This window comes from Electrona antarctica, assembly GCF_951216825.1.
Source record: "Electrona antarctica genome assembly, chromosome: 5".
Classification (NCBI taxonomy): Eukaryota; Metazoa; Chordata; class Actinopteri; order Myctophiformes; family Myctophidae; genus Electrona; species Electrona antarctica.
The window spans coordinates 49,089,366-49,116,263 of NC_136810.1; the positions used below are offsets into that span (position 1 = coordinate 49,089,366).

At 43.4% G+C, this 26,898-nt stretch overlaps 1 protein-coding gene across 1 annotated transcript in view; it reads right to left on the reverse strand.

Annotated features, from left to right (window-relative positions):
• Window positions 1–26,898, reverse strand: part of LOC306923363 (uncharacterized protein) — an 81,540-nt gene that overhangs the window by 38,879 nt on the left and 15,763 nt on the right. Inside the window, exon 10 of the mRNA XM_079501423.1 lies at window positions 24,274–24,386. Coding sequence (XP_079357549.1) covers window positions 24,274–24,386 — 113 coding nt within the window. The remainder of the gene's footprint in view (window positions 1–24,273; window positions 24,387–26,898) is intronic.

Sequence of the window (26,898 nt, forward strand, 5' to 3'; positions counted from 1 at the left end):
TGACTGAGTCGGCCACACGTCACACATATACAATCAATAACACAGGAACAGAGATCTCCTCAGGTGTTCATATACATAACTGACTCTTAACTGACCTGCCCTTGGACCCATTCTAGCCCCGTGTTTGTATCTGACGTGACGTCACTGCCGTGGCATCACACCGTTATCCGTTGTCGTGGCAACAACTGTTATCTGTGTAAGCACATACTGACACGCTGGACACACCCCGTGGCCATCAACTACTTCCCATGCACAATGATACGACAAGCATTATTGTTTTCCTACCCGTTCTGTACTTTTCCATATTTTCTGGTCAGGACAGCACAGCGTCCAGTAGAGAATTCTCTACTGAATATATTCAGTAGAGAATATATTCTCTACTGGACTGGAAAGTTTAATAAACTTTAGAACTCGTCGTGTGATAGACTGGTGTCTTCTAATCTTGTTCTCGTTGCTCAACTGAACCATCACTCGGTCACCACCCTTAAGGACCACATGGAGGGTTAACTAAATTCTCAACACACCTCGTCTAATAATTCAAAATATAACCAGTAACCAAGTATGCTTTGCTGCAATTTTGTGAGAAACGTTCTCTGATAACGCATTTGCATCGAAACAGACACATACGAATCTCCTGGCCGATTCACGTCACAATTTACAATTACAATTTACAATTACAATTGTCACAGAACAATGGCCGATAGTGAGAGGCCGGCTCTGTTCTTGTTATTCTAGCTTATACTGGACATGATCCTGGTGTTTTGTCCTTGTTATTTTAGCCTGCTGGACATGGACCAGATGACCCCTGAGCCTCAGGCCTTATCCTCTGTCTCCTTATTGGCTCTAGCCATGAAACAACAAAGCCTTTCACTGCCGGCTGCGGTCAGACACACAAAGGGCACCGGGAGGAAGAGGAGAGAGCTACTGTAGGAAGGCAGGAGAACGCTGAAAGGAAAGGAAATGAGAGGGAGAAGAAACAGGGGGGAGAGGGAGAGATCAGTGGTGGTGGGTGTATGTGTACGACGTGCATGTCCGTGCACGTGTACACATCAGGCAGTGTGTGTGCAGTGTTTGAGCGATTGGCTGACATAAAAAAAAGAAAGGAACGGAGAAGATTAGCGGGACCGGGATAATAATATATATAGGATAAACACATATACACAGATAAACACAAATTAATTAAAGCTACCATCCATCAATAGTGAAATAAAAATGTCAATTAAGGATATAAAACTGCAAAACAAAACACCAGCAATATCTGTAATTTAAAAAAAAAAGTTAATGAGTTAAGCTTAACCTAATTTGTCCCCAAAAAGCGATGTTGTAATGTCAAGCTACAAAGTTCTGAAAGCCTTACTTTCGATGCATCGCACGTGAATGGAAAAATGCATGTGGTCGAAGAAATTCTGGTGGACCGTAAACACAGCTGAGAGTCTTTAAAGGCTGAGCATTGTACTTCAATTACAAGGGGAGAGGATAACGTTGTGTATTTGTTCCTTGTCAGTGGGTCTTAGTTTACACACATACTGTACACACACACACACAGGATGTGGACATGCAGTGGACTTATCAGCTGAGCTCATCACAACATCAAAGATGCTTCTAAGTTCAAAGCCTGGTGAAACCCTCCTCTGATTCCTCCTGTGTCGTAGAGAGGACAAGTTAATGAAGGGGTATTGTTCATGTGAGTGAACCTGCATGCAGTATAGAGCAGCTTTTTGTCTCCACCAGGCCGAAGGCATGGGGAGAGAGTATGTTTTGCACTCCATCCGTGTCCGTCCTTCTGTGTACAGCAAATCTCCGGCACCGTTAAGGTGAGCCACCACAACACCACTGGCTTTTATTGCATTATACATACTGTAATGTGCACCCTATTGGAAGCGGGACATACTGCAGTACGTTTGCGTCTTGGATATGTCTGTCATTATTCAAACTTCTCAATTTCATAGATATTATTAACACATTTTGTGCCCAAGACGTCTGTGGACGTCTGTGGACATCTGTGTGGACGTCTGTGGACGCCCAAGACGTCTGTGGACGTCTTGGGTATTACCGCACGTGCATAGCCCAAGACGTCTGTGGACGTCTTTGAAAATATATATATATATATATATATATATATATATATATATATATATATATATATAGTTTTTTTTATTTTGTTTTTATTAAAAAAAATCAAAAACAAATATATATATATATTTTTTTTAATACGTGGTGCCAAAGTTTGTGTTTTCACCATTGAGAATGCATTTGGCGTTTAAATTAAATAACTCAGAAACTATAAAACATTTCAAAGTAAAAAGTTCCAGCATGTGTCTCCACAGTCAGCTGAATTATAAAAAATGTGAATGGATTGTCTAGGTGAAAGTGATTTTTGGCAGTTTTGCGTGGGCTCTCAATGTGTTAAAGGGGCATTCCACTCAATTGTGGAAAAAATCATTAACATGGTTAAACACATCTTGATGACATCAAGATGTGATTCACCATGTTGATGATTTTTCAGACCTAGAGTTCTAGGAAACACAGAATGGGGGGACTTTTATATTATTATTATTTATATTAACAGTTCTAAGGTATATTAATGACATAGTAAAATGTTGAAAATGAGTGGAATGCCACTTTAACGTCTACGTGAAAGTCAGATAAAATACCGTACTGGATAGTTAATGCCGAGTAAGCATAGTTTACTGCCCACAAATTAGAGGCGATAGTGTTGCAATTCTGCCGAATAAAGGATGGGAACTGGCATCGTTAAGTTAATTCCGAAATAACTCTTGTAAAGACGGGAAGGATGTACTTCATGTTAAATCAACAATGGAAAGTCTTGTGGTGTGTGCACACACACACACACACACGCGGCACGAGAAGACAATGAGAGAGACAGACAGTGAGAAAGAATTGTATTTCTTATTCTCTGTGGGTCACTAAGAGAGGAGTGTGTGCAAACTGTGCATGTATACTCAATAGTCGAAGGTTAGTGTTCAAAAAGGGGTGAAAGGTCAGCAGAGGGAGGAAAACAGATAAAGGTTAGCGCGCACGCACGCACACAGTGGCACACACACACACACACACACACACACACACACACACACACACACACACACACACACACACACACACACAGGAACCTGCTGGGTCAACTGTAGATAGGGAGAGAACAATGCTCAGCAGTTACCTGGCAACTGTTGCTTGCCCAGCAGTACACTTGTTTTCTTTAGCTTCTGTCCCATGCAGGGGTGCCAACGGTAGCCTACATACAACATTTGGTTCACTACGTATTTCTGTTATGAAGCCACGGTTCATATTTTCTTCCGGTATGGTGAAAACATTTTATAAATACAATACCGCTGCAAAACAAGCGTTCCTCTTCCTCTTCCCCAACAATCCCCTGAACATGGGAGTGTGTTTTTGTGAATGGGTATGGTGCATAATATATGTCGGTTAGGAAACTGTATTTCTGTTACGCACCCCCCCGTCCCAAAATAAATAAATAATTGGGGCACTCATTTGGTACAACAAACAAGTGCCCAGCAACAAAGTTGTCTTTAAGTTACGCCTGTGTAGGCGTAATTTAAAGTTTTATTCAATTTCTTATAATTGCCAGTTGAACATATCACAGTTGTCAAATATCATCTTCCACAACATTGCTCTATTGTAACTATTGCTTAAGTTGAAATGCCTCCTTGAGCTTGGTCCTTGGTCCAGCTCCAGTCACTGGGTGATTAACACATTTTGAGCGGGAACCCCTTTTGGTGTTACATACATTATGTTATAATTTAGCTATTGAAAAATAGCAGATCTAGAAGCTCATAGCGCGGCACCGAGTGCCGCGCTATGTACTGCTATTTTTGAAAAATCGTTAAAATGTGCCTCAAATCTTTCCGAAAATTGTCAGGCCTGAATGGGTTAAGAGTAGGGAATTATAGGGAATCCAAAGCACTCCAAGTTCAACCATCCTAAACCCATGTATCACTGTTTACCAGTCTTTGGGGATAATTCTCAACCCACTGCTAACAAAGAGTCATCAACTCCGGAAAAAAGCACTTCTGTGGCTTACTGTACATGGCAAGATTGTTCTTGTGTGGCTATCACTACACAATGCTGATGGAGCATAAAGATCAAATCATGTGCATCTTGGGTGGGATCCACATGAGTATGGCATGGCTCCAATGTGGCTCTCTGACTTCATGTAGCAAACCTGATCAGAGCTCCCCTGACTTCATTTACAAAATATTAAAGTAGGCCCATGCCTGTTGTGAACGATGCCCGATGGGGAACGCATGCCCCTCTGTCTGGTTATGCAATACCCACTGCACCCCTTGTCGGAATATCCATTAACATAGAACACGGATGCCAGGCTATGATGTCATATTGATGCCATCAGGGATATCCATGGGTATAAAAGTGACTCAGACACACGCGCGCGCGCACGCGTGCAGATCTGATCGACTTCCAGTTCCAACTCAGCACAACACACCCTCCTCTGTGATACACACGGCAAGTTTGATGTAGATGGGTTACATATGTGGGGGACAGACAGACAGGCACACCCAGAGACAGACAGATATTCCATGCAGTTATAGATACATTGTATATACTGTATCTACGGTGTGCGTCTGTCTGTCCGTTTGACCCGGTGTTGCCGGTGTGTGTACGTCCAGCTACCCCGACATATAAAGCTCAGCTTCTTCTCTGCGACCAGTGTCTGTTTGCCTATAATTATGATGCCTGCCCAACAGTAGTCCCTGGATGGGTGGTACTACACCAGAACACTACATGCAGTACGAGTACATCAACCAGGATGAACACGTTACCATCAAGCCTTTGTGTACTGGTATTTTATTCCACGTATATAATGCATGGTTTAAGTCATGTTTTTATTTTATTGTATACAGCACCCTCTAGTGGTGAGTTTGTCAGTTATATAAGCGCAGATCACAGTGTGTTTTTCAGTAGTAGCCAAGCTGAGCTAGAGTACACATCACCTCCATTCATCGTGTGAATCTCTGTGAAACATATGCTTGTAAGTTTCAAGTACTATACTTTTTGTTGTCATAATGTAATGTTGCATTGATACATGTTAGCATTTTTGACATTCATGTGGGTATTTTGTATTTTGCACACACTAGTTTGGTTAATTGCCAATAAGCACCATGTGCTCTGTGAGTTTGTGTGTTTGTAGGCAGTGCATTTGTTTACATAAATGTATGTACTGTAGCTGTTTCATTTCATGTTTTGAGTGATACTTTTTTGTGTTTATGTTACAGTTTTACCAACTAAAAGACTTTAAAGAGAAGAGGAGTTTCAAGCGTCAATTCTTTCTTCATTTAATGTCAAGTGTGTTAGCTATCTGTCTAGTTGGCACCTCTGCAAACGAGGACAGAATAGTAAAAAAGCATTAAGACAACTCAAGAGACTTTACATACTGAAAGTGCTTGACAAATGCATACAACATGTCTTCTAAATCAGTTGGCAAAACGCAAGATAAGCAGCGCCATGACGATACAGAAGAATGTGAGTCACTTAAGACACGGTCAAGATGTGATGACTCTAAATCCTCACGTACAAATACAAGATCATCAAGACATTCTGGTCGGTCAGCAGCCAGTGACGCGGCTGTCCGAGCGCGTGCAAAAGCAGAGGCTGCACGAGTAGCAGTGTCTTATGCTGAAAAGGAAGCGAATGTGATGAAAGAGAAGGCACGCATCGCTGCAGAATCAGCATATAAGGAAGCACATTTAGAGGCACAATTACATGTTTTGAAGGGAGAGAAAGAGGCAGCTGCTGCCACAGCAGAAGCGGAGGTCTTGGAGGCTGCTGAGGGGTTTGAAGAAGGCGGATCCCGATCCTACCGGACAGCTGATATTAAAGTACCCACGTCCAATCCTGCTCAGCGGACCAATGAGTATGTTCAGAAACACTCACGCTCTATTGGCAGTGAAAATGCAGTGAAAACGGAGCACCTAGAGCCCACAGTTCATGTGCTCAGATCCGCAACACCACCAAGACGGCAGCTTTCTGATCCTCTAACCCCACCACAAAATACACCACAAGAGCAGATGAATACAAAATCAGCTAGACACCATGTTAAACGTGAGATGGAAAATTCTGCGGACTTATTCCCAAATGAAGAGCCGAGCTTCCACACTGTGCAACCAAACCAGCAGTTTGCAGCACACCATCTACAATCAAACATATCAGCTGATCTTAAAGGGCCAATCTTGAAGCAATATGAACACACAAATGCCACTTCAAATGAGACGTCTACTATGTCAGATATGGTCAAATTTCTAATCAGAAGAGAAATGGTAGCCTCAGGTCTACAGCAATTTAATGACTGCCCACAGACCTACAGGGGATGGAAATCTTCTTTCACCAGCCTCACCAAAGACCTGAATTTGTCAGCTAAAGAAGAACTAGATCTTCTGGTCAAATGGCTGGGGCCTCAGTCGTCTGAACAGGCAAAGAGGATTAGTTCTGTACACGTCAATAAGCCAGCAGCAGGCCTCTATATGCTGTGGACACGGCTTGAGGAAACCTACGGAGCCCCTGAAGTGATAGAAGATGCGCTATTCAGACAAATTGAAGCTTTTCCAAAGATCTCAAACAAGGACAATGTGAAACTTCGAGAACTTGGAGACCTACTTCTGGAGCTCGAGCTTGCTAAGGAGGATGGTTATCTACAAGGGCTCAGATATCTAGACACAGCTCGAGGTATCAATCCAATCGTGGAAAAGCTGCCATATGGATTGCAAGAAAAGTGGATGGCTATCGGTTCACAATACAAAGACACACACAATGTTTCCTTTCCACCGTTTGCAGTTTTCGCACAATTCATTCGCAAACAAGCAAGGACAAGAAATGATCCAAGCTTCGCTTTCTCATCAAGTGGTCCTACAAACGTCTCAAGGATGGAACAACCTGTGAAGAACCAAACCCAAGTGGCCGTGAGAAAGACAGAGGTGGAAAGTGAATCTGCTGCTAATAATGCCAGCTCGTCCGAGAGGAAACAAGAGGATCCAGATAAATATTGCCCTCTTCACAAAAAAACTCACCCTCTCAGCAAGTGCCGTACCTTCAGAAACATGCCACTCAGTGAGCGTATAGCTTACTTAAAGGAGAATAGGTACTGCTTCAAATGTTGTGCTTCGACTAAACACGTCGCTAGGGACTGCCAAGTGACACCGAAATGTTGGGAGTGTAAGAGTGACAGGCACATTACTGCTCTACACCCCAGCCCTGCTTCTGTAAATACAGAATCCTCTGCCATGTTGGAACAGCATGGCGGGGAGCAAGAAGAAGATACTACTTCAGTGACATCAAAATGTACGGAGATCTGTGGAAGAAAAAGCAGCCCAAGATCTTGCTCAAAAATATGTCTTGCTAAAGTGTATCCTGCCGAACATCCTGAAAAAGCAGTCAGAATGTACGTGGTCATGGATGACCAGAGCAATCGTTCTTTAGCACGATCCAACTTCTTTGATGTTTTTGGCATAACAGGAAGCTCTGAGACCTACACGCTAAAGACATGCTCGGGTGTGATGGAGACCTCAGGGAGAAGAGCACACAACTACATGATTGAGTCTCTCGATGGGTGCACCAAAGTACTTCTTCCCACTCTGTTGGAGTGTGATCTAATCCCTGACGACAGGTCAGAAATCCCTTGCCCAGAAGTGGCACGACATTACTCCCATCTGAAACCTGTGGCTGACAGGATTCCACCACTGGATCCCAACGCACAGATCCTCCTGCTCTTAGGGAGAGATACATTGAGACTCCACAAAGTGCGGGAACAGCATAATGGACCACATGACGCTCCATACGCACAACGCCTCGACCTGGGATGGGTTGTAATAGGAGATGTGTGTCTGAAAGGAGCTCACAAGCCTACTAGTCTGACAGTCTACAAGACTAACTTGCTGCTAAATGGAAGGTCATCATTCCTCAATCCTTGTCCAAACACAATCCATGTCAAGGAGAACATGTCTGGCTCTGCACAACAGTCAAGTCATTCTCGTCAACACTGTGATTACAGCCTAGGCCAGGAAGAGGCTACAGACAGTCTCGGCGCTACAGTTTTCAACAGGACGAAAAATGATGAGCGGCTCGCTCTCTCTGTTGATGATGAGGCTTTTCTTGACATCATGGATAGAGAGGTTTTCAGGGCTAGCTCAAATAACTGGGTTGCTCCCTTGCCTTTTCACACACCACGCCGGAGACTTCCAAACAACAGAGGCCAAGCTCTCAAACGTCACTATACTCTCAGGCGCACTCTGGACAAGAAGCCAGAAATGAAGGAGCACTTCATAAAGTTTATGCAGAAGATCTTTGAGAGTCAACATGCTGAACTAGCGCCACCTTTGCAGAGTGAAGAGGAATGTTGGTACCTACCAATATTTGGGGTGTACCATCCTAAAAAACCAGGACAAATCAGGGTTGTGTTTGACTCAAGTGCAAAGCATGAAGGTGTCTCCTTGAATGATGTCCTGTTAAGTGGTCCTGACCTCAACAACACCCTGTTGGGAGTTCTCATGCGCTACCGCAAAGAGCCTGTGGCCATAACTGCCGATATTCAACAGATGTTTTACTCCTTCATCGTTCGAGAAGACCATCGAGACTACCTGAGATTCCTTTGGTATCAGGACAATGATCTTGAGAAAGACATTGTTGAATACAGAATGAAAGTCCATGTTTTCGGAAACAGCCCCTCGCCAGCTGTAGCAATATATGGAATGAGGAGGGCTGCCCAGGCTGGGGAAAACAAACATGGCAAGGATGCAAAGCAGTACGTCAATAGAAGCTTCTACGTCGATGATGGGTTGACCTCGCTTCCCACAGAAAAAGAGGCAGTTGATCTCTTGAAGAGAACAAAAGCAATGTTGGCTGAGTCTAACATACATCTCCATAAGATAGCTTCGAACAGTCACATTGTCATGGAATCGTTTCCTGCAGAAGACCTAGCAAAGGATCTTAAGGATTTGGATCTTGGAGCAGATCCTTTACCTATCCAGAGGAGTCTTGGCTTGAGCTGGGACCTGGAGTCTGATAGTTTCACCTTCAAAGTGTCTTCGGAAGAGAGGCCATTTACCAAGAGAGGTATTCTGTCAACAGTTAACAGTCTCTACGACCCTCTTGGGTTTGTGGCTCCCATTACCGTGCAAGGGAAGGCCCTAATGCGAGAACTTGCCTCCGAGCAGTATGAGTGGGATGATCCTCTCCCACCCGAAAAGGAGCAATTCTGGAGAGCCTGGAAAGAGTCTTTGAAGGATCTGGAGCAGCTCTGCATTCCAAGGCCCTATGTTCCTGTGTCCTTATCTTCAACACAGCAAAGAGAAATCTGTGTTTTCTGCGATGCTTCCACAATGGCCATAGGAGCAGTGGCCTACTTACGAGTTGTGGATTCTGCAGGACAGTCTCACCTTGGATTTGTGATGGGAAAGGCCAAATTAGCGCCACGACCAGCACACACCATCCCACGGCTGGAATTGTGTGCTGCTGTCCTTGCCGTGGAAATGGCAGAGCTGATTTCAGACGAGCTGGACCTTGACATCCAAGCTGTGAGGTTCTTTACAGACAGCAAAATTGTCCTCGGTTACATCCATAACACCTCCCGGCGGTTTTATGTCTATGTAGCCAACCGCGTCAACAGGATCCGAAAGTCTACACATCCTGACCAGTGGTCTCATGTAACGACAGATCGCAACCCAGCAGACCATGCTACTAGGTCTGTTCCAGCAGGTCTTCTAGGACAAACCACTTGGTTTCATGGCCCTGCATTCCTAAAACAAGCCAATACAGGAGATTCTGCACTTGAGACAGTGAGCGAATTTGAGCTTGTGGAGCCTGAAGCGGATACAGAGATCCGGCCACAAATCATCACCTTTTCAACAAAGGTTTCTGGAGAACATCTCAGCGCACATCGCTTTGAGCACTTTTCATCTTGGAGATTAATGATACGAGGCATAGCACGACTCATTCACCTTGCCAGGGCCTACTCCAAAACCCCTAATATGAATGCCAGACCGCTGGTTCCTCTGTTGTCTGATCCGGATTCACCTATCATCCTGACACCAGCAATGCTCCTGACAAGGAAGATGGATCCAACATCAGCTCCACATGGAGATTTAAATCTCACAGACCTCTACAAGCAACAATGGAAGCATGTCCAATGCCTTGCTGACGCTTTCTGGAAGCGCTGGAGGCAAGAATACCTGTCCACCCTTCAACCTTGCAGAAAGTGGACTGAAGAGAAGCGCAATATCCAAGTGGGAGATGTTGTGCTGCTAAAAGACAGCCAAGTCAAACGAAATTAATGGTCCACTGGACTGATCGTGAAGACCATTCCCAGTAGTGATGGCAAAGTCAGGAAAGTGGAAGTCAAGTTGGTGAAGAACGGGACTGATAAGACCTACTCACGACCAGTTTCAGAACTTTCCTAAAGAAATCTGAGAAGAAAAAGAAATAAATACTTACTTTGAGTAATGTAGATACAGTATTTGTGGTATACAGTTATTATACCAGACGGGGAGTGTACTGGTATTTTATTCCACGTATATAATGCATGGTTTAAGTCATGTTTTTATTTTATTGTATACAGCACCCTCTAGTGGTGAGTTTGTCAGTTATATAAGCGCAGATCACAGTGTGTTTTTCAGTAGTAGCCAAGCTGAGCTAGAGTACACATCACCTCCATTCATCGTGTGAATCTCTGTGAAACATATGCTTGTAAGTTTCAAGTACTATACTTTTTGTTGTCATAATGTAATGTTGCATTGATACATGTTAGCATTTTTGACATTCATGTGGGTATTTTGTATTTTGCACACACTAGTTTGGTTAATTGCCAATAAGCACCATGTGCTCTGTGAGTTTGTGTGTTTGTAGGCAGTGCATTTGTTTACATAAATGTATGTACTGTAGCTGTTTCATTTCATGTTTTGAGTGATACTTTTTTGTGTTTATGTTACAGTTTTACCAACTAAAAGACTTTAAAGAGAAGAGGAGTTTCAAGCGTCAATTCTTTCTTCATTTAATGTCAAGTGTGTTAGCTATCTGTCTAGTTGGCACCTCTGCAAACGAGGACAGAATACTTTGTATGGGGAGCACCAGAGGCGAGGGAGAAGATAGATAGCAGCCAGGAAAATGAGGCTGACCAGCCACCGCCAATAGACACCAGGAGCTCCCAGCCAGCGGACTTGTGCTGTTGGAGCCAACAAACGGGCATCGATCACAAGGGCATTCCACAACCACAACAGAAAGATGCAAGGGTGGAAATATGCAAGGCAAGCTAGCAAATTTGAATGTGAAGATGCCCCAAGTGACACATGGTTGATTGTGCATTCCCCGAGTTATACAACACAGTTCTGGACTAGAGATACAGGATATAGTTTGCCTCTTGTAAGCACATGTGCATGCTGGTTACCATACAGTACATTGGCAATGCTGGTGCAAACAATAAATACAATACAACAATAGATCGACACGGTTTCCTTACTGTATTTAAAGTAATGTGATTATTGCGATTGGCTCTGGTCTGACTGCACCTTTAGTTGGGATCACACAGGTATTCTGAAGAGGTAACAAATTTGGTTGCATGAGTCAGACACTGAGAACTTTGAATAAATGCATGATAGGATGCGTGCACGTGTGTGTGTGTGTGTGTGTGTGTGTGTGTGTGTGTGTGTGTGTGTGTGTGTGTGTGTGCCCGTGGGCTATGCAACAGGTGTGAACACTAAAGTGTAGATCTGAATTCACACTCCAATCAATAATTACCCCATCCTTCTGCAAGTCTCCACCCAGGTATTAGAAATGACTGTACCTGTAATTGTAGACCTGGCCTTTAGCTGAACTGCAGCTGGGGAAAGCCATGCGCACATGCACGCACACACACACTCTTTAAAGCAATCAAAAACGTTGCCACTTGCCAACTAATTCCAGCTTGAGAACTTAATGAGAGAACCATAACATAAGTACTTGGTGAATGAGAGACATCCTTCATTTAGTACTCAAAACAAATACCTAAAACAGTGCCTGCCATGTGTTCTCTTTTCACCACTAGATACAAATGTAATAAAAGATAAATCTTTAAATCTGGGTCACACACAGAATCCTAAATCGAGCCTGAGCCTAAGGCTGTTCAAGATGTAGCCTCAAAACGTTGGTGCTTTAAATATCCTTACAATAACTAATCTGTGCCTAAGGGTATCTGAAAGCAGCCTGTCACCCTTCATTCTCATGTTACACTATTCAAAACACGTCTCGTTCAATCCTCGAGTAAATATCTAAAGATATGTCCTTAGGTAAGCTGTCCTTCATAGAAGATACGGTAGTACACAAACAGAGACACTTGCAATAACAAGACAAAAGAAAAGATGTGCATTCACCCGTGCACACACCGAAATATTGCATACACAAGCATGCATGAAACGGACACACATTTTATTAAGACGCACGCACGCACGCACGCACGCACGCACACACCATGCGGTTCTTCTACTTCAATACCCAGGGGGATCAACATCTTATCTCATGGATCAACTGTCTGCTCATTAATCAGATAGCTGGCAGCAACTACAGTGGGATTTTTCTACTGCATGTGTGTGTGTCAGTCACAATCTGTGATGGGCAGGAAAAACTCCCACAAGAGCATGCTGGGAAAAAAACATGAACCAGTTAACAAGGGTCTGATGACAATTAAAAAATTAAAAAGAGACACCATAAAGAGGCATGTAGTAAACAGTACAGCATGTACATGCCTGGCAAAGGGGCCTTTCTGTGTGGAGTTTGCATGTTCTCCCTGTGTCCCATAGTGTAGGTACCCTCACAAAAAGCATGCAGTAATCCTTTCTATTAGGGATAGACCGATTATCGACGCCGATATCACAGATATCAAAAATCGATATTTTGGCCGATTTCTCCTCTTTAAGCAAGAAGGCATAAATTAGGCGTATGTGCTCCTCTCTGCAAGTGGTGCTGTTGAATGGGAGTAGTCCACATATACTGTTATTGGTACCCGTTCATAATATTTATTATTAGTCCGAAGATAGATCTGCATAGTATTATGCTATACAGCACCATGTCTCCCCCTGTTGACCGTTTATGGTACCCATTGGTAATTACGCTGCATTAGCCTCGGTCCCGTCGACTCGTTGCCCCCCCCCACACACACACACACACACACACACACACGTACAACAGCATAGATATTTAAAAAAAATAGATGCCTCATTGGCCCCTGCAGTTCGCGATGTGTGTTGGAGGGGCGGAAGAATTTACACGGGGAGAGAAAGTACGCCGGAAGTGTGGAAGGCACATTACGTCACGCTGCCACTCAAGTGATTACTGGCCAACCACAGCACATCTTTTCCGGGACTTACAGACCCGAACATGCGCTCTGTGACGCACGCTCATGCTTCCGCGGTGCTTCGCAAGGAATCCTCTGGAAAGTTTTGCCCTCCCTTGAGCACATACCGTATGCTCCAGAGCCGGAAAGGGCGTCTATGTTTATATGTCTATATGTTCAACAGCGTCACTTCTTCCCAACACGCATTTCACTGCGTGACTCGCGTGTCCAATCGGAACCACTTACTCGCATGTCTAAAATGGCGACCACACATGCACAGTAATGGTGAAGCTGTGGCATCCATGGATGCGCATGCAAATCAACAGTGTTCAGTTTGTTAATTTGGAAAAAGGGCTTTGTGATGCCCTGCATATTTGCATAACATGATGGTCGATGTGTCTGTATGCAAAATGCAACCGTTATTGGTGCCATGGGTTGGTCATTTTTGCTTTACAACCTGGTGTTCCTCAATTGAAGAAACCAGCTTGATTAACTGTTAACTGTTCAGTATCGGCCATGAAAAACCCATATCGGTCGATCCCTAGCCTCTATACTGGGATGCTTGGAATAACGTGAAGCAACCTGCACTCGTCATGCATTTTAGGAAGCGTGTTCGGGGCTCTCCCCAGGTTGGCAGAGGGAGAGTAGTGCCCAGGATTACAGCTTTGGCAAATGGCACCGGGTCAAAAAATGGGTTCCAAAATCGTGGGATAAAAAATAAAATAAAATGTACATATGATTGCGCGCACACGCACACACACACACGCACACAGCAGAGAAGTGAAAAGTCTCTTTAGTGTTGGCATGTTTTAGAGGTCACTACAGGGCATTGCAGGGACAATGGAGGAGGGAGTCAGGGAGGGACGAGCAAGGAGGGGGTGGTTGAAGTGAGGGAGGGAGAAGCAATGAGGTTACCAACCCAGAATATGGATAAAAAGATAGAGTGACAAAAGCAGAAAAGGAAAGACAGCAACAGGCGGCACAAGGAACAAGAGAGAGAGAGAGAGAGAGAGAGAGGGGGGGGGGGGTAGATAGATCTTTACTGAACCCTGTGGGTAAATTCAGATGTCATAGCGGCATCAAGCATTTCCGGTGCATGCATCATTTTGGGTGCGAGAGTGTCAGGGGTAGACACTCGCAAATAAAGTGTTTAGAGAAGTTGTCAAAACTCACATTTGTGTGGAATGGTTATTGTAAAAATTACAACATAATGTAGGGATAATTGTGTATAATTACTGTATAACTGTTCGTTTCTGTCCAATGAAACATATTTCCAATTTAGAGCACATTATTTCTAATTGCGCCTCATTACATCTCGTACCGTAAATTAGGCTACGACCGCTTTAAAGTCTAGAAAACCACTCGTGCTTTGACTGTCTGAGTTATAATGGATAAACAATTAAAAACTTAAAGGCTGAAATACTTTTATCGACTCCAATTCTGGTTTTGGTTCCATAATGTTAAAGAGGGGGGGGGGGGGGGGGGGAAGGTTTAAATCAAAATGTATACATTACATTTATAATCAACTAAACACAATTGTCCCTGTAAACTAGCTTGTTGCACGCTTTAGGAACTACTGGGCCCTTAAATGATTAAGATTTCGTCAATTCTGGTTCCTACTTGGAGCCTAATTTCAATGCCCATCCTTAGATACATGGATGTACGGTATGAATACGGTATATTCCAATTAATTGAATATTAACGACCCCAATTTGAAACAAACCATAGTGCTTTCTTGGGGTTTAAATCCTCTTAGCAGACTGTATTGAACTGTACATTCCTGTGCTTTTTCTGCAAACTGTTAATAAGGTATCAATCGGCATATGTACGCATCATCAAGAAAGATATAAGCATAGGAGTTAAGATAAGGCGAAAGAGACAACCAGTGATGAGGAGGGGATAGTGGGAGGGAGTCTAACGGATCACCCCTGATCCCCGGTGACCTTTGGGTTTTGACCCTCACCACACCCTGTCATTCAGAGCCGGTCTCCTAATGGGCCTTAAGGCCTACTGCAAGGCTAAAGTTCAACCTCTGGGGGGGGCAAAGGTCAAACAAGAGGACTCAGGGTCCGGGGAGGGTATTAAGGAGTACTACGTACTCACTTGAGGAGGAAACGCACAAAGATACAGGGACTGCAGAGATGGGGGGGGGGGGGGGGGCATAGCGCAGGAGGAGAGAGAGAGAGAGAGAGAGAGATAGAGAGAGAGAGAGAGAGAGAGAGAGAGGGGGAATGGGAGGAGAGGAGAGCAGCTAAAGGAGCCATTCCTCCGCTCTCTCCATACTGTAATTATGGCTGTCAAAACTAGAATGATGAGCAATCTAAACAGGGAGTCAGGCAGGGGCCTCTAATTTAAACTCTTTACCATTTTAATATTTATTTCCGTGTCATTATATGGTGATGGCAAAACATGGGAGAATGAAACGGGCTCTTTGCTTCTATGATCTCCCCATCTCCCCAGAAAGCCCTCCAATTACTCTTGTGTGTGCGTGCACGTGAGCATGCACGTACGTGTGTGTGTGTGTGTGTGTGTGTGTGTGTGTGTGTGTGTGTGTGTGTGTGTGTGTGTGTGTGTGTGTGTGTGTGTGTGTCCATGCGTGTTTTGTGAAATGGTGTCTATACAAACATGTGGGTGATTTGTATTGTTGTCTAACTGCTGTTTGAGTGTCTGTGTGTGTACATACTATGCATGTGTTGTGTGAGTGAACAGCACTAAGCTGTCTGCCAGTGTGTGTATGTACTGTATTTTACATTGTGTTGCCAGTGCTTGCTACAGTTACAGGCCTTACAGTATAATAATAATAATAAGAGCAGCCCGTAATGGTTCATGTCATCCTCCCAATGTCAGATAAGGAGGATCGCTATCGCGTATTCTTTCCGACATATCATACGCGAGCCATCACCAACAGCTTCCAACCATCCACCTCTGGATTTTATTTGACTTTCCCTTTCTCTCCATGTACAGTTGGAGGCCATTGATATTGTCTTTTTCTTTTTGCTGAGGTTTGCGTGATCTGCGCAAAAGGACAGTTAACCAGAGTATTGGACTCGAGACTCGATGACTCGACTCGAGTCCGACTCGAGTCATTGATTTGACGACTTGCAACTCGACTTGGACTTGAGGGTAAAAACTTGAGACTCGACTTGACTTGGAAGACAATGACTCCAGACTCGACTTGAGACAAGCTGACTCGGACAACTTAAGTAACCGGCCTGTCCGGCAGAGTATTGGACTCGAGACTCGATGACTCGACTCGAGTCCGACTCGAGTCATTGATTTGACGACTTGCAACTCGACTTGGACTTGAGGGTAAAAACTTGAGACTCGACTTGACTTGACTTGCCCACAACAGAAAAACTTGAGACTTGCTTGAGACTTGGACCAAATGACTTGCTACTCGACTCGGACTCGGATCGGAGAGACTCGTGCAATTGTCTGCAGTTAACCCATTTTGGGCGGGAACCCCTTTTGGTGTTTTAAACATTATGTTATAATTTAGCTATTGAAAAATAGCAGATCTACAAGCTCATAGCGCGCCACCGAGTGGCGCGCTACGAGCTTGTAGGTCTCCTATTTTTGAAAAATCGTGAAAATATTTATTTCAGAAAACTGGAGGATTTAGAAGGATTTTTTTAAATTTTGAGGTCAGGCCTAAATGGGTCAAATGATAAGGGACAATATCGGTGGCACCCAACTGTACTATCTTCCACCCCTCCAAGGCTTAAGCTCACTCTACTAAATACACAATTTATGTCTTGCCTCAGATTTCCAAATACTCCCCTTGGACTATTCTATCAGCTTTAGAGACATGACAATCCATGCCAACATATTATTTTCAGTGTTTACACTAACTAAACACAAACTTAATAATAATAATGAATCTGAATTATTAACGTTTTTGGTAGGCACTAGTTAGCTGCTAAAGAACTGGTTTTCTTACACGTTTTCCATATAACCACATGCACCCACACGCCACACCACGGTTACTTACTATACAGAAGGTTCAGAAAAGCAGTTTTACAGTTTACAGCCTGATACGATCTGATCTAATATTAGCGGACCATGTACTGTATGTCATTGTAGATTTATAGCCTCACTTTTCTAGAATATCTCACATCTAAGTGAACAAGTGATAAATGGCACAGAATAAATTATGGAAACCTATTTTCAATTCAAAAGACAAAAGACAAATACTTATTCAATTCATAATATTGAATTTAAGTATTTAGTGTTATTTAAGATTTAAATACGACAAAAACAGAGCCGATGTAGATATATTTTTCAGGAAGGAAAGCTCCGTCTTTTCTACAGGAAGGAGAAGACCAAAAACTTAAATGTATGCACATCAACTTAACCTCTTTCACAAATGATGCCCCAGATTTCAACAGAATACATCGTTATTAGGAGAATGTATTAATTATTAACATTCTCCACCCTCTTGTTTGAGATAATATCTAATTCAGAACACACACAAAGTTGTAGATAACCCAGAGAAGTCTATGGGGGTAGATACAACTACCACACACACACAAACCTGGAGGGTTTCAGCAGCAAGCAGGAAGTACTGGGGGGCTTGGGGAGATCTGAACTACTTCTCTCAGTTCCTCTGAAAATATTTGTTTTTTTTAGGGTTCTTATTACACTCTAATCTCCTCTCCTTTGCACCTGCAGCATTTCATCCCATCTTCCACAGATCTTTCCATAACTAATTCATTGTTTTTGAGAATTTGATTGAACTATTCAAGGGCCACGTGAGTCGAGAACACCATCTCTAGTGGCTGCCATGTTCTAATTCATTGAGGTGTTTGAGACAACTGTTCTCATTCGAGATTGAGACCCACCCAAACCCTAAATCATCATCACACAACATTGTCGCTCGCGGAAATTATCCAACTTCTAGCTTTTTGGCAAGCAACACTGGTGCTTAGAGATGGATCGATAAGATTGATATGCGTGTGTATAAATTACAAAATAATTAGCGCTGCACAATTCTTGCTCAAATATGAATCTCGATTTTCCTCCACAAGAACTGAGATCACAATCCTCACATAATTCAATTTTTTTCCATGAAAAAATGTATTAAAAAAAAAGATTGCCGAGTGTCTGAATCTAGACCTCGATCTTTTTTTGATTATTTGTGCAGCACTAAAACGTTTTTTTTTTTTTTTTTTTTAATTAATGGTGTGTGACGCAGTTTACTTTAGGCTCAAGGCTGAGGGAAAGTTCTTCCATACAGATGTTATAGAGAACAACAAAGTGAGGTCAACATCAAGCATCCTGCTCCGAAAGGAGTGTCTCATAAGTGAGCCTATAGGGCTGATTTAGCACACTTATCCCTGGTTAGACAGGTGAGGTGGTCTCTAGTGGACCAGCGCTGAGCCCCTCTGGAGACCATGCAGGGCCTACTAGAAAGTAGAGGGGTCATTCTTGGGCTAAAGTGCCCTGGGCTATGAAGCCTTATCCACGTTACAAAGGTAGCATTCTTGTGGTACTAATTGGTGGAATCCAACACTCTTTGCCCTCCACTGTCTACAATAACGGTGGCCCAGATCTCTCTACCGCCTGCATACCACTTCACCGAATTCCTGAAACACCAGAGTCAAAGAGCAACACTTTCTTTAACTGTCAAGAGGTCAAGAAAGATAAGTTATATTAATAAATGCTGTGAAGTCAGTATAATCCCAAAATAGCGAGATGCTGCCTTGCCCATTGAGTATACAACAAAAGAACAGCCCAGATGCAAACACTGCAGGCTCAATTTACGAGCGGATATGAAATATATCTGCGGTCAACATAATATCGTCTAAGGTGACTCCCGCTGTCAGTCAGATCAATTATGCATGCGTATGGTCATTCAAGGTTGACTGATCCTTCCAATCTAGACATAAATTTAAGAATGCATCTATATTGTTCAAATTGAACAATACACAATATTTTATAAGAAAGACTAACAGAAGGTAGGGAGGACATAAAGTATGTTCGGCTAATATAGAGCCCGCAGTTACATAACATTTTCTTTTACTTGTACTTTAGAAAAGGTAATATGATGAGAAGCTGTGAAATTCAACCGAGGTCATACAGGCACCTGTGACCTGTGTTTGTGTTCATGACCCCTAAGACCCGCCCTGAGGGTGTTGACATCATGTCTGGACAATGACAAGTCAGACAAAAAACCTCTACACGGTAACATTCTTAGTGTTCATTTAACTTCAAAGAGTCAGAGTCACACAATGCATCAATACAAATGGAATCAAGAGAATAAGGGATAGGCGTCATAAGGCGTCATGTAGCATGGAGTGAGTTAAGTGTGCAAGTTTACTTATTTTCCTGTGGTACGTGTTCACCTAGTTTCGGTAGAGATTTGGTGTAGAGGGGGGGAAAAGGAGTGGGCCAAGGATAAAGCTCTGGGGTACTCCGTTATACTATATTCTTTGTTGAATAAAAGAACTGCAGCGGAACTTGTGGAGCAGGGGAGCAGACGGACAGAGGTCAGGTATGGCCAGAAATAGAACAAGGAATTAAAGTAACTGAGGAAGAGACAGAGTCAGGGAGGTCAGTCATAAAACAAGTCAAGTCTACTCTGGACTTGACCTGGCAAGGCTGAAAGCCAAGTTTGAAGAAGAAGCACTTTAGTACCTCCCCCCTTTTAATTTTAAAGAGGCACATAAAAGGGAAATGATTTTCTTTGTATACTATAAATTATATGATACTGTTCCACAATCTCCAAATGCTATATAGTCTGGAACTACATCTCCCGAAATCCGGGTACTCAATATATAAATATATTTTAAATGATCTTTAGAGCTTATTTTTGTAATTCCTTTTCTGCTAAGCAGTAAGCTATATATGCTTAGATGATTTATATTTATATCAGGATAAATTTGTGAGACTGTAAAGATGAAACAGAAGTGGGGAGAAGGCTCCACTTCCACTTTAATATTTACTCATGATAGCTCTTCCGTTGCTCCAGACTGTATGATGGAAGCATTTGAAAATTGCGAGAGGCAACTGTCTGGCAACGCGAGGCTACTGTCTTAACTAACAAACAATTAACTAGGAAAGTATGTGGACCTCCGATTGGGTTCGACAGTGATTTAAAGTATGTCTCTGGGGATTCATGGAATATGGTTTTGGGACATCCCCAAATGTACTGGAGATAAATCAATGAACAAAAACAACAACTTTGGGGGGTCTGGCAGCTGAAAACATTTTGAAAACCGCGAAATGACTACTTTCCCTCCGTTTAATTATTCTGCAATGCAGAAATTGAAAAGAAAAATATTATAAACAGCATGTGTAAGCAGAACTGCGAGCTGGAGGTTGTTGAGGGGCGGAGAGAGCAAAGTGATTGCTGAGTCACTGCATCGGGGCTCTAACAGCAAGCAGACGGGAAGACTTTAGACAAGAGCGCCTGTGCCACGGGACCCCGCTGAGGAGGACAGGACAGGACAGGAACACTGGCATCTGCTACGCTACCGGAGGCAAGCGGGTGGAGGCACGGTAGACAAGACACAAGGCCGGGGCCGCGGTTGGTGGGCAAAGATAACTAAAAGCGGAGTTATATACTCTGTTGCTCGCGGGTGTCGTGCAAATAGCTGAACTACAAGGTAACGATGTGACGTGCCGCGACACGTTGTGAGCTTGTAGGTCTGCCGTTTATTGTACACGACAACGACGGCACCATTGCGCACAACTAAATCAGGCTTAAGGAGAGGGGCGAAAAGGAGAGTGGAGGAGAATAGATGAGAGGAGGCGAGAAAATAAATTACACGGAAAAGGTAGAGAGAGGGAAGACATACGGAAGGTCTGCGTGGAATGTGAGAGCGGCAAGGTGAGAGAAATAAATTGAATATGGCCGAGGAGAGTCGAGAGTGGTGGGGTGGATGCGAGGGGAAGGGTATATAGGAGACCATAACGAGTTGGTAGAGTGCAATAGCTACAACATTTTGGGGCGGGAACCCCGTTATAATTTAGCTATTGAAAAATAGCAGATCTACAAGCTCATAGCGCGCCACCGAGTGGCGCGCTACGAGCTTGTAGGTCTGCTATTTTTTGAAAAATCGTTAAAATGTGCTTCAAATCTTTCAGAAAATTGTCATGATTTAGAAAACTTTTTTTTTTTAATTTCGACGTCAGGCCTGAATGGGTTAAAATTAAAAGGGCGGGAGGTACTAAAGTGCTTCTTTTTCAAACTTGGCTTTCAGCCTTGGCAGGTCAAGTCCAGAGTAGACTTGACTTGTTTTATCTTCCTCAGTTACTTTAATTCCTTGTTCTATTTCTGCAGAGTTTGAATAAGTGGAACCTGCTGAGAGGAGAGAAGAGGAGAGGGACACGAGAACAGAGGAGGGAAGACTGAGCCGCTGAAAACCACCACAGACTCTCAGCCTGACTCTGCATAAACAGCAACGTGTGAATATGTACCGCTGACTCATCTCAACTGGGCCACGCACGCGCTCCCGGTCAGACCCCAGGGACCATGATGTCACAGCTGCAACCTATTAATGTGACAGCATCATCAACAACTTTCCTACTACTGTAGAGAATAAAATACAGTGCGATTAGTAGCTGTTGTAGAGCAAGGTGAGCAAAAAAGGAAGGATGTCAGGATCAATTCTGACTCAAGGACCTGAGCTATATCAGCCCTATACTCAAACCTATGTTCCTCTTTCCTGCCTCACTTCACTTTCTGCTGACAATTTAAGAAAAAACCTCAACATAATGTAGAGCCTAATAAGAACATAGACATCCCTGTCCAAACTTTAACTATCGATAGTAAATTACTGTGTGCAGCTTGTGAAGCCCCACAAATCACAATGTAATATTCAGTGGTGCAGCTGCACTATACAGGAAAAATTCCCATTGGCATCGTTCCCACTCTGATGAACTGACTACATTTACATTTAGATAAGCAGCTAGCGGCATCACTTTACATAAAGGTTCAGGTCTATAATGCATTATAATCCCATTTATTATGCATTGAAATGAGCTGATAAGGCTTCATAACTTATGTTATAAATGTTCAGTGTTGGTTATAATGCATTATATGCTCAGTGATACAGCACATTATAACTACCATAACTTGGTCAGTTAAAAGCATTATAAGTTATAAGAATTGGAAATGGCACCCACTTTGTGGGTACCACAAAGTGCCAAGGCACCCACTTCCCACAGAAGTGGGTCCCGTGGCACCCTAGGCTGCCTTTACGCAAGTCCAGGGGTGCCTCAGAAGAATACTTTGATAATACCTGTATATTGTTGTAGTGGCGTAGTGATACCACTAATTAAATAAGTCCTGTCACTCTACTGCAATAGTGTAGAGTACATAACAGACACATTGACATAAATATTCTAGAGTGACAGCCAGGACTTGTACTATAGTTATTTAGTAGTTAAAGATCACATTAGAACATTGAAGTTTAAGATCACATTACAACATTGACGTTATAAGATTTAAACCGTATATTCTGTTACATTGAAGAATTATAGTATAGAAACCTAATAGAACATCAATATTGTAAAGGCCTCCTGGATGGTAGGGAGAGGAAGTGCAGTGAGTCACCTCCTGTCTCACAGGTGCCCCCCGCCCCGCCCCCCCAGGGCTAGACTGTCAGACAGACCTGCAAATACTGGAGTGACTCATCCTGACTCTCTACCGCTCTGACACAAACAAGATGAGCGCTGTACACGCATATACAAACACACGGCTGTTAGTGTTAGCTTTAAAAGTCCCACTGCTGTATCGTAGGCATCTGTGGTTTCCAATTAACTCCAGTTACCCCGGGACGGGCCGGGAGGAAGACCTGGTGGGGCTCACATTCTTCTCCCCTTTTAACACACACACACACACACACACACACACACACACACACACACACACACACGTCTCGGCTCCCTTTCTCTCTCTCGACACAAACAGCCCTGAGGCCACCGACCTGTGATTCATCCCGACACACACACACACACACTCACCCAATCCTCAGTGTTAACTCCGAGAGTGTAGAATGGACACGCCTGGGTGCGTATTCTACACCGCCCGAGTTAAATGAATACCGAGGACTTCACTGTGTTTGCATTCCTATCCGACTGTCCTGTGATGATGAGACCCCGGTGGTGTGGTAAGGGGGTTTCACACACCTCATAGGGCTGACTACGACTGAAGGACTTTCACAAGATAAATTCTCCTTTGATCAGTCACACACACCCCCCCCCCCCCCCCCCCCAGGGTGGGATAGACGGTCATGTAATGGGTCCTTTCAACTCCCTTTGGGAGATTGTCAACTGATGCCATCCATCCACAGTAAGAGGTTGCTTCTTAAAAGCTCATTGTGGTGCGAGCCAGAATGATAATGACAAACTCAGCTTCATACAGTATAAACCAGCACTCCCGAAGGCCAGTGTGTTTACCTGCACCCCAATATTGACTGCGAAGTTGCAACATATGAATGTTCACTAGTACATTATCCTGGTGATTTATCCTTTTCGTAAGCCGATTATTTAAAAGAAAAGTAAATCATAACGAGGAGCTCTGTAAACATGCTGAAGAGAGCGGACTGAAACGGTAGAAGCAACAGGCCCTTTTAGGACTGTCGAGGAGAATCAAGGAAAGAATGAGAGCGTCTGTTCCTCCATTTTGTGACAGGGTATGGTTTGACAATACATGGTCAGGACGACTGGATGTGCGTGTGTGTGTGTGTGTGTGTGTGTGTGTGTGTGTGTGAGAGAGCGAGAGAGTGAGAGTGTGTGTGAGAGAGAGAGAGGAGAGGTTAAGTGGAGTAGGTCTGACTAACAGTTACCTGAGATACAGCCTACTGTCTGCTGAGTGGTCCTGCAGTGTCATTTTACCCACCCCTCTATAACATCTATTTTACTGTCTGTGCGTGCGTGCGTGCATGCGTGCGTGCGTGCGTGCGTGCGCGCGTGCGTCTCACCGTTGTGCGCTTCATCATTCGTCTCGTCCAGCACCAGGCTGTTCATACACTTAATCTCCCAGTCCTGAACCTCAGTATCCCACAGAGCTGGCACCAACACAGTGTACTGGGCCCTGCAGGAGAGATGGAGGGGAAAGAGAAAGGAAGGGATAGAGCATAATGAGATGTAAATAATTATGCACGTCCTGAACCTACAAACTGCACCACTGAGTGAGTAACCAAGTACACTTGGCCCTGCGGGAGAGCGAGAGATGGGGGGGAAAGGGAGGAGAGTGCCGGAGGGAGGCCAGAAGACGGAAGAAAAGATGTAAGACGAATGAGAGAGGTGTAGAGGCATGTTTAAGGAGAGTCTGTGGAAGAAAAGGATGAGCGATTGAGTTCGACGTCAGAGTTAAATCGATTTGAACGATGGCTATCCACAGAAAGAGAGGAATGATGGAGAAAATAAAGAAGGTAATAGAGACATTTGGGGATGAGGCAGAATGAATAATGGCTAAATAATGGCCCAAAATACAACCTTGCTGTCATTGTACTCCATTCAGCTACATGTGAGGGAAGAAGAACAAAAAGTAGTCCCCAACTCCCTATGTGATTACTGATTATGGGAGTCAGGTGTACAGAAATCTACAAGATTTCAGGGTAAAACATATTATGCAGTATAATTTCCCTCATTTAGTCTCGGAGAAGAACAACCAACCTACCTAAATTACATAATTTGTTGCTGGATAAATAGGGGATTTAATTTATTCTCAAACCGTTTCAGTTAGATTTTGGTTTCTTAAATCACATCACGAAGACGTTAAAGGACAATTCACCAATGTATCATAAATTGGCAGGCAAAGAGACACTGTGTAAATACAAGCCCTTTCTTCCTGATTGTAAAAAAAAAAAGACGAGGGAAGAAAAAAGTAGAAACTTCCCTCTAAATAAGACATTGGGTGGTTATAAAAGTGCAATGGCCCGATGGTAATTTGAGAAACAAAATTGGAGACATTATTGAAGCCAGACTTGTCAGTGACAAGTAAACAAATGATGTGTTGAGCCCTCTAGCAGAATGAGTGTGTCAGTGGGGATAAATGAATGAATGGATGGCCGACAGCGGAGGGGGCAGAAAAGAGACAGAGCGAGAGAGAAAGAGGGAGGAAGAGAGAGGCATGGCATCACAGTCTAGTGAGTTGTATGCGAATTGAGTATTGAGGAGGAGTGGGCATTGAAGAGTGAGAGAGAAAGATTGACAGAGGAGTGATAGAGGGTTACTGAGGGCATACATTGATGTATACAATGAGGAGGAGGAGGAGGAGGAAGGACAGAGGTCTACGCAATAGAAGGGCAGGGGGTATAGGGACGCTAAAGCCAAGACGATAGAAACGGCACAGAAAAGGCTTCCCAAAAAGAACAAACATACAATGGGAATATTGTTCAGTCTAAAGCTAATACAATTCTATTCATGTCATCTGTCTTTAAGTTATTCTTTACACTGTTGGCTGCTAGATTGTTAAACATGTATAAAAACAGTATTTCTTGACTGTCGTCTCTCTGGCACACAGGGTCCGAAGTGATTTTTTTTGTATTGGGTAATCAGTCGATCGACATCCAGAAAAACGCAGACCCGAACTTGATTCGATTGCAAACATGACCCACAGTCACAAGCAAATGGTGGATGGACATTTTGGAGTAGACATGCAAGAAATAACAGAAGCATGCTAGTTATAAAAGTTCATCATCCCAGTTATTCATGCGTATCAAACAGACAGTGTTCAAAGGCCGTACTGTTCGATCCAGATGGTATAGCAAGCTGATAAACAGTGACCTTTTTAGATGCTATAGCAAGCAGATAGTAACTCATGCTGAATAAAACCCATGCTGAATATACATAGTACAAATGTATATTAACTGGGCTAGCTTGTCAAGCTCATTTCATCTGGGAATGATTCCAACTTCCAAGCTTATTTACACAATAAGAACTGTGTGGATTCGTGGGGCTGCCTATCAAACTCACTATGAACCTCTTGTAACTTGTAATAAAGATAAGATTCATACTAGGGAGATTCGAGGAAACCCAATTATCTATACGTCTATCAGAGTATGGCGACAGATAACCACCTATGTACGTAGGTGGAGGAGACCTAAGGTCACTGCTGCTAACACCCATTTTTAGTAATCATGAATTAGGCCCAGGGTCCAGCTCGGCTATCTTTAAGACCTGGCATTCTCAAGGGCTTAGATTGCTGGGTGATTTATTTAGAGGTGTTTGGATATCGTTCCAGCAGCTACAATACACAATTTAATCTCCTAAAGGAACATTTCTTTGGTTTCCTGCAAGTACTGTACGTCACTTTATTAATTCACTTAATTTGCCACTTGGCTCCCTTTATAGTAATGTGACACATTTAAAGATGGAGTGCCGTGATTTTTTCACCCCCTAAAACATAATCAAGTACTAGGATTATACTAGGAAGATTTTTCAAAAAGTGTACAGAAACTGTTAAAATTATGTTTTTATGTGGCCACACCCACCAGTTCATTAAGTATACCTGGTTTTCACCTTAGCACCACCCACCTGAACTTAAGCCTCGCCCACAGCTGTTGTTGTTTGATAATATGACCCCTCCCACATATGATAAT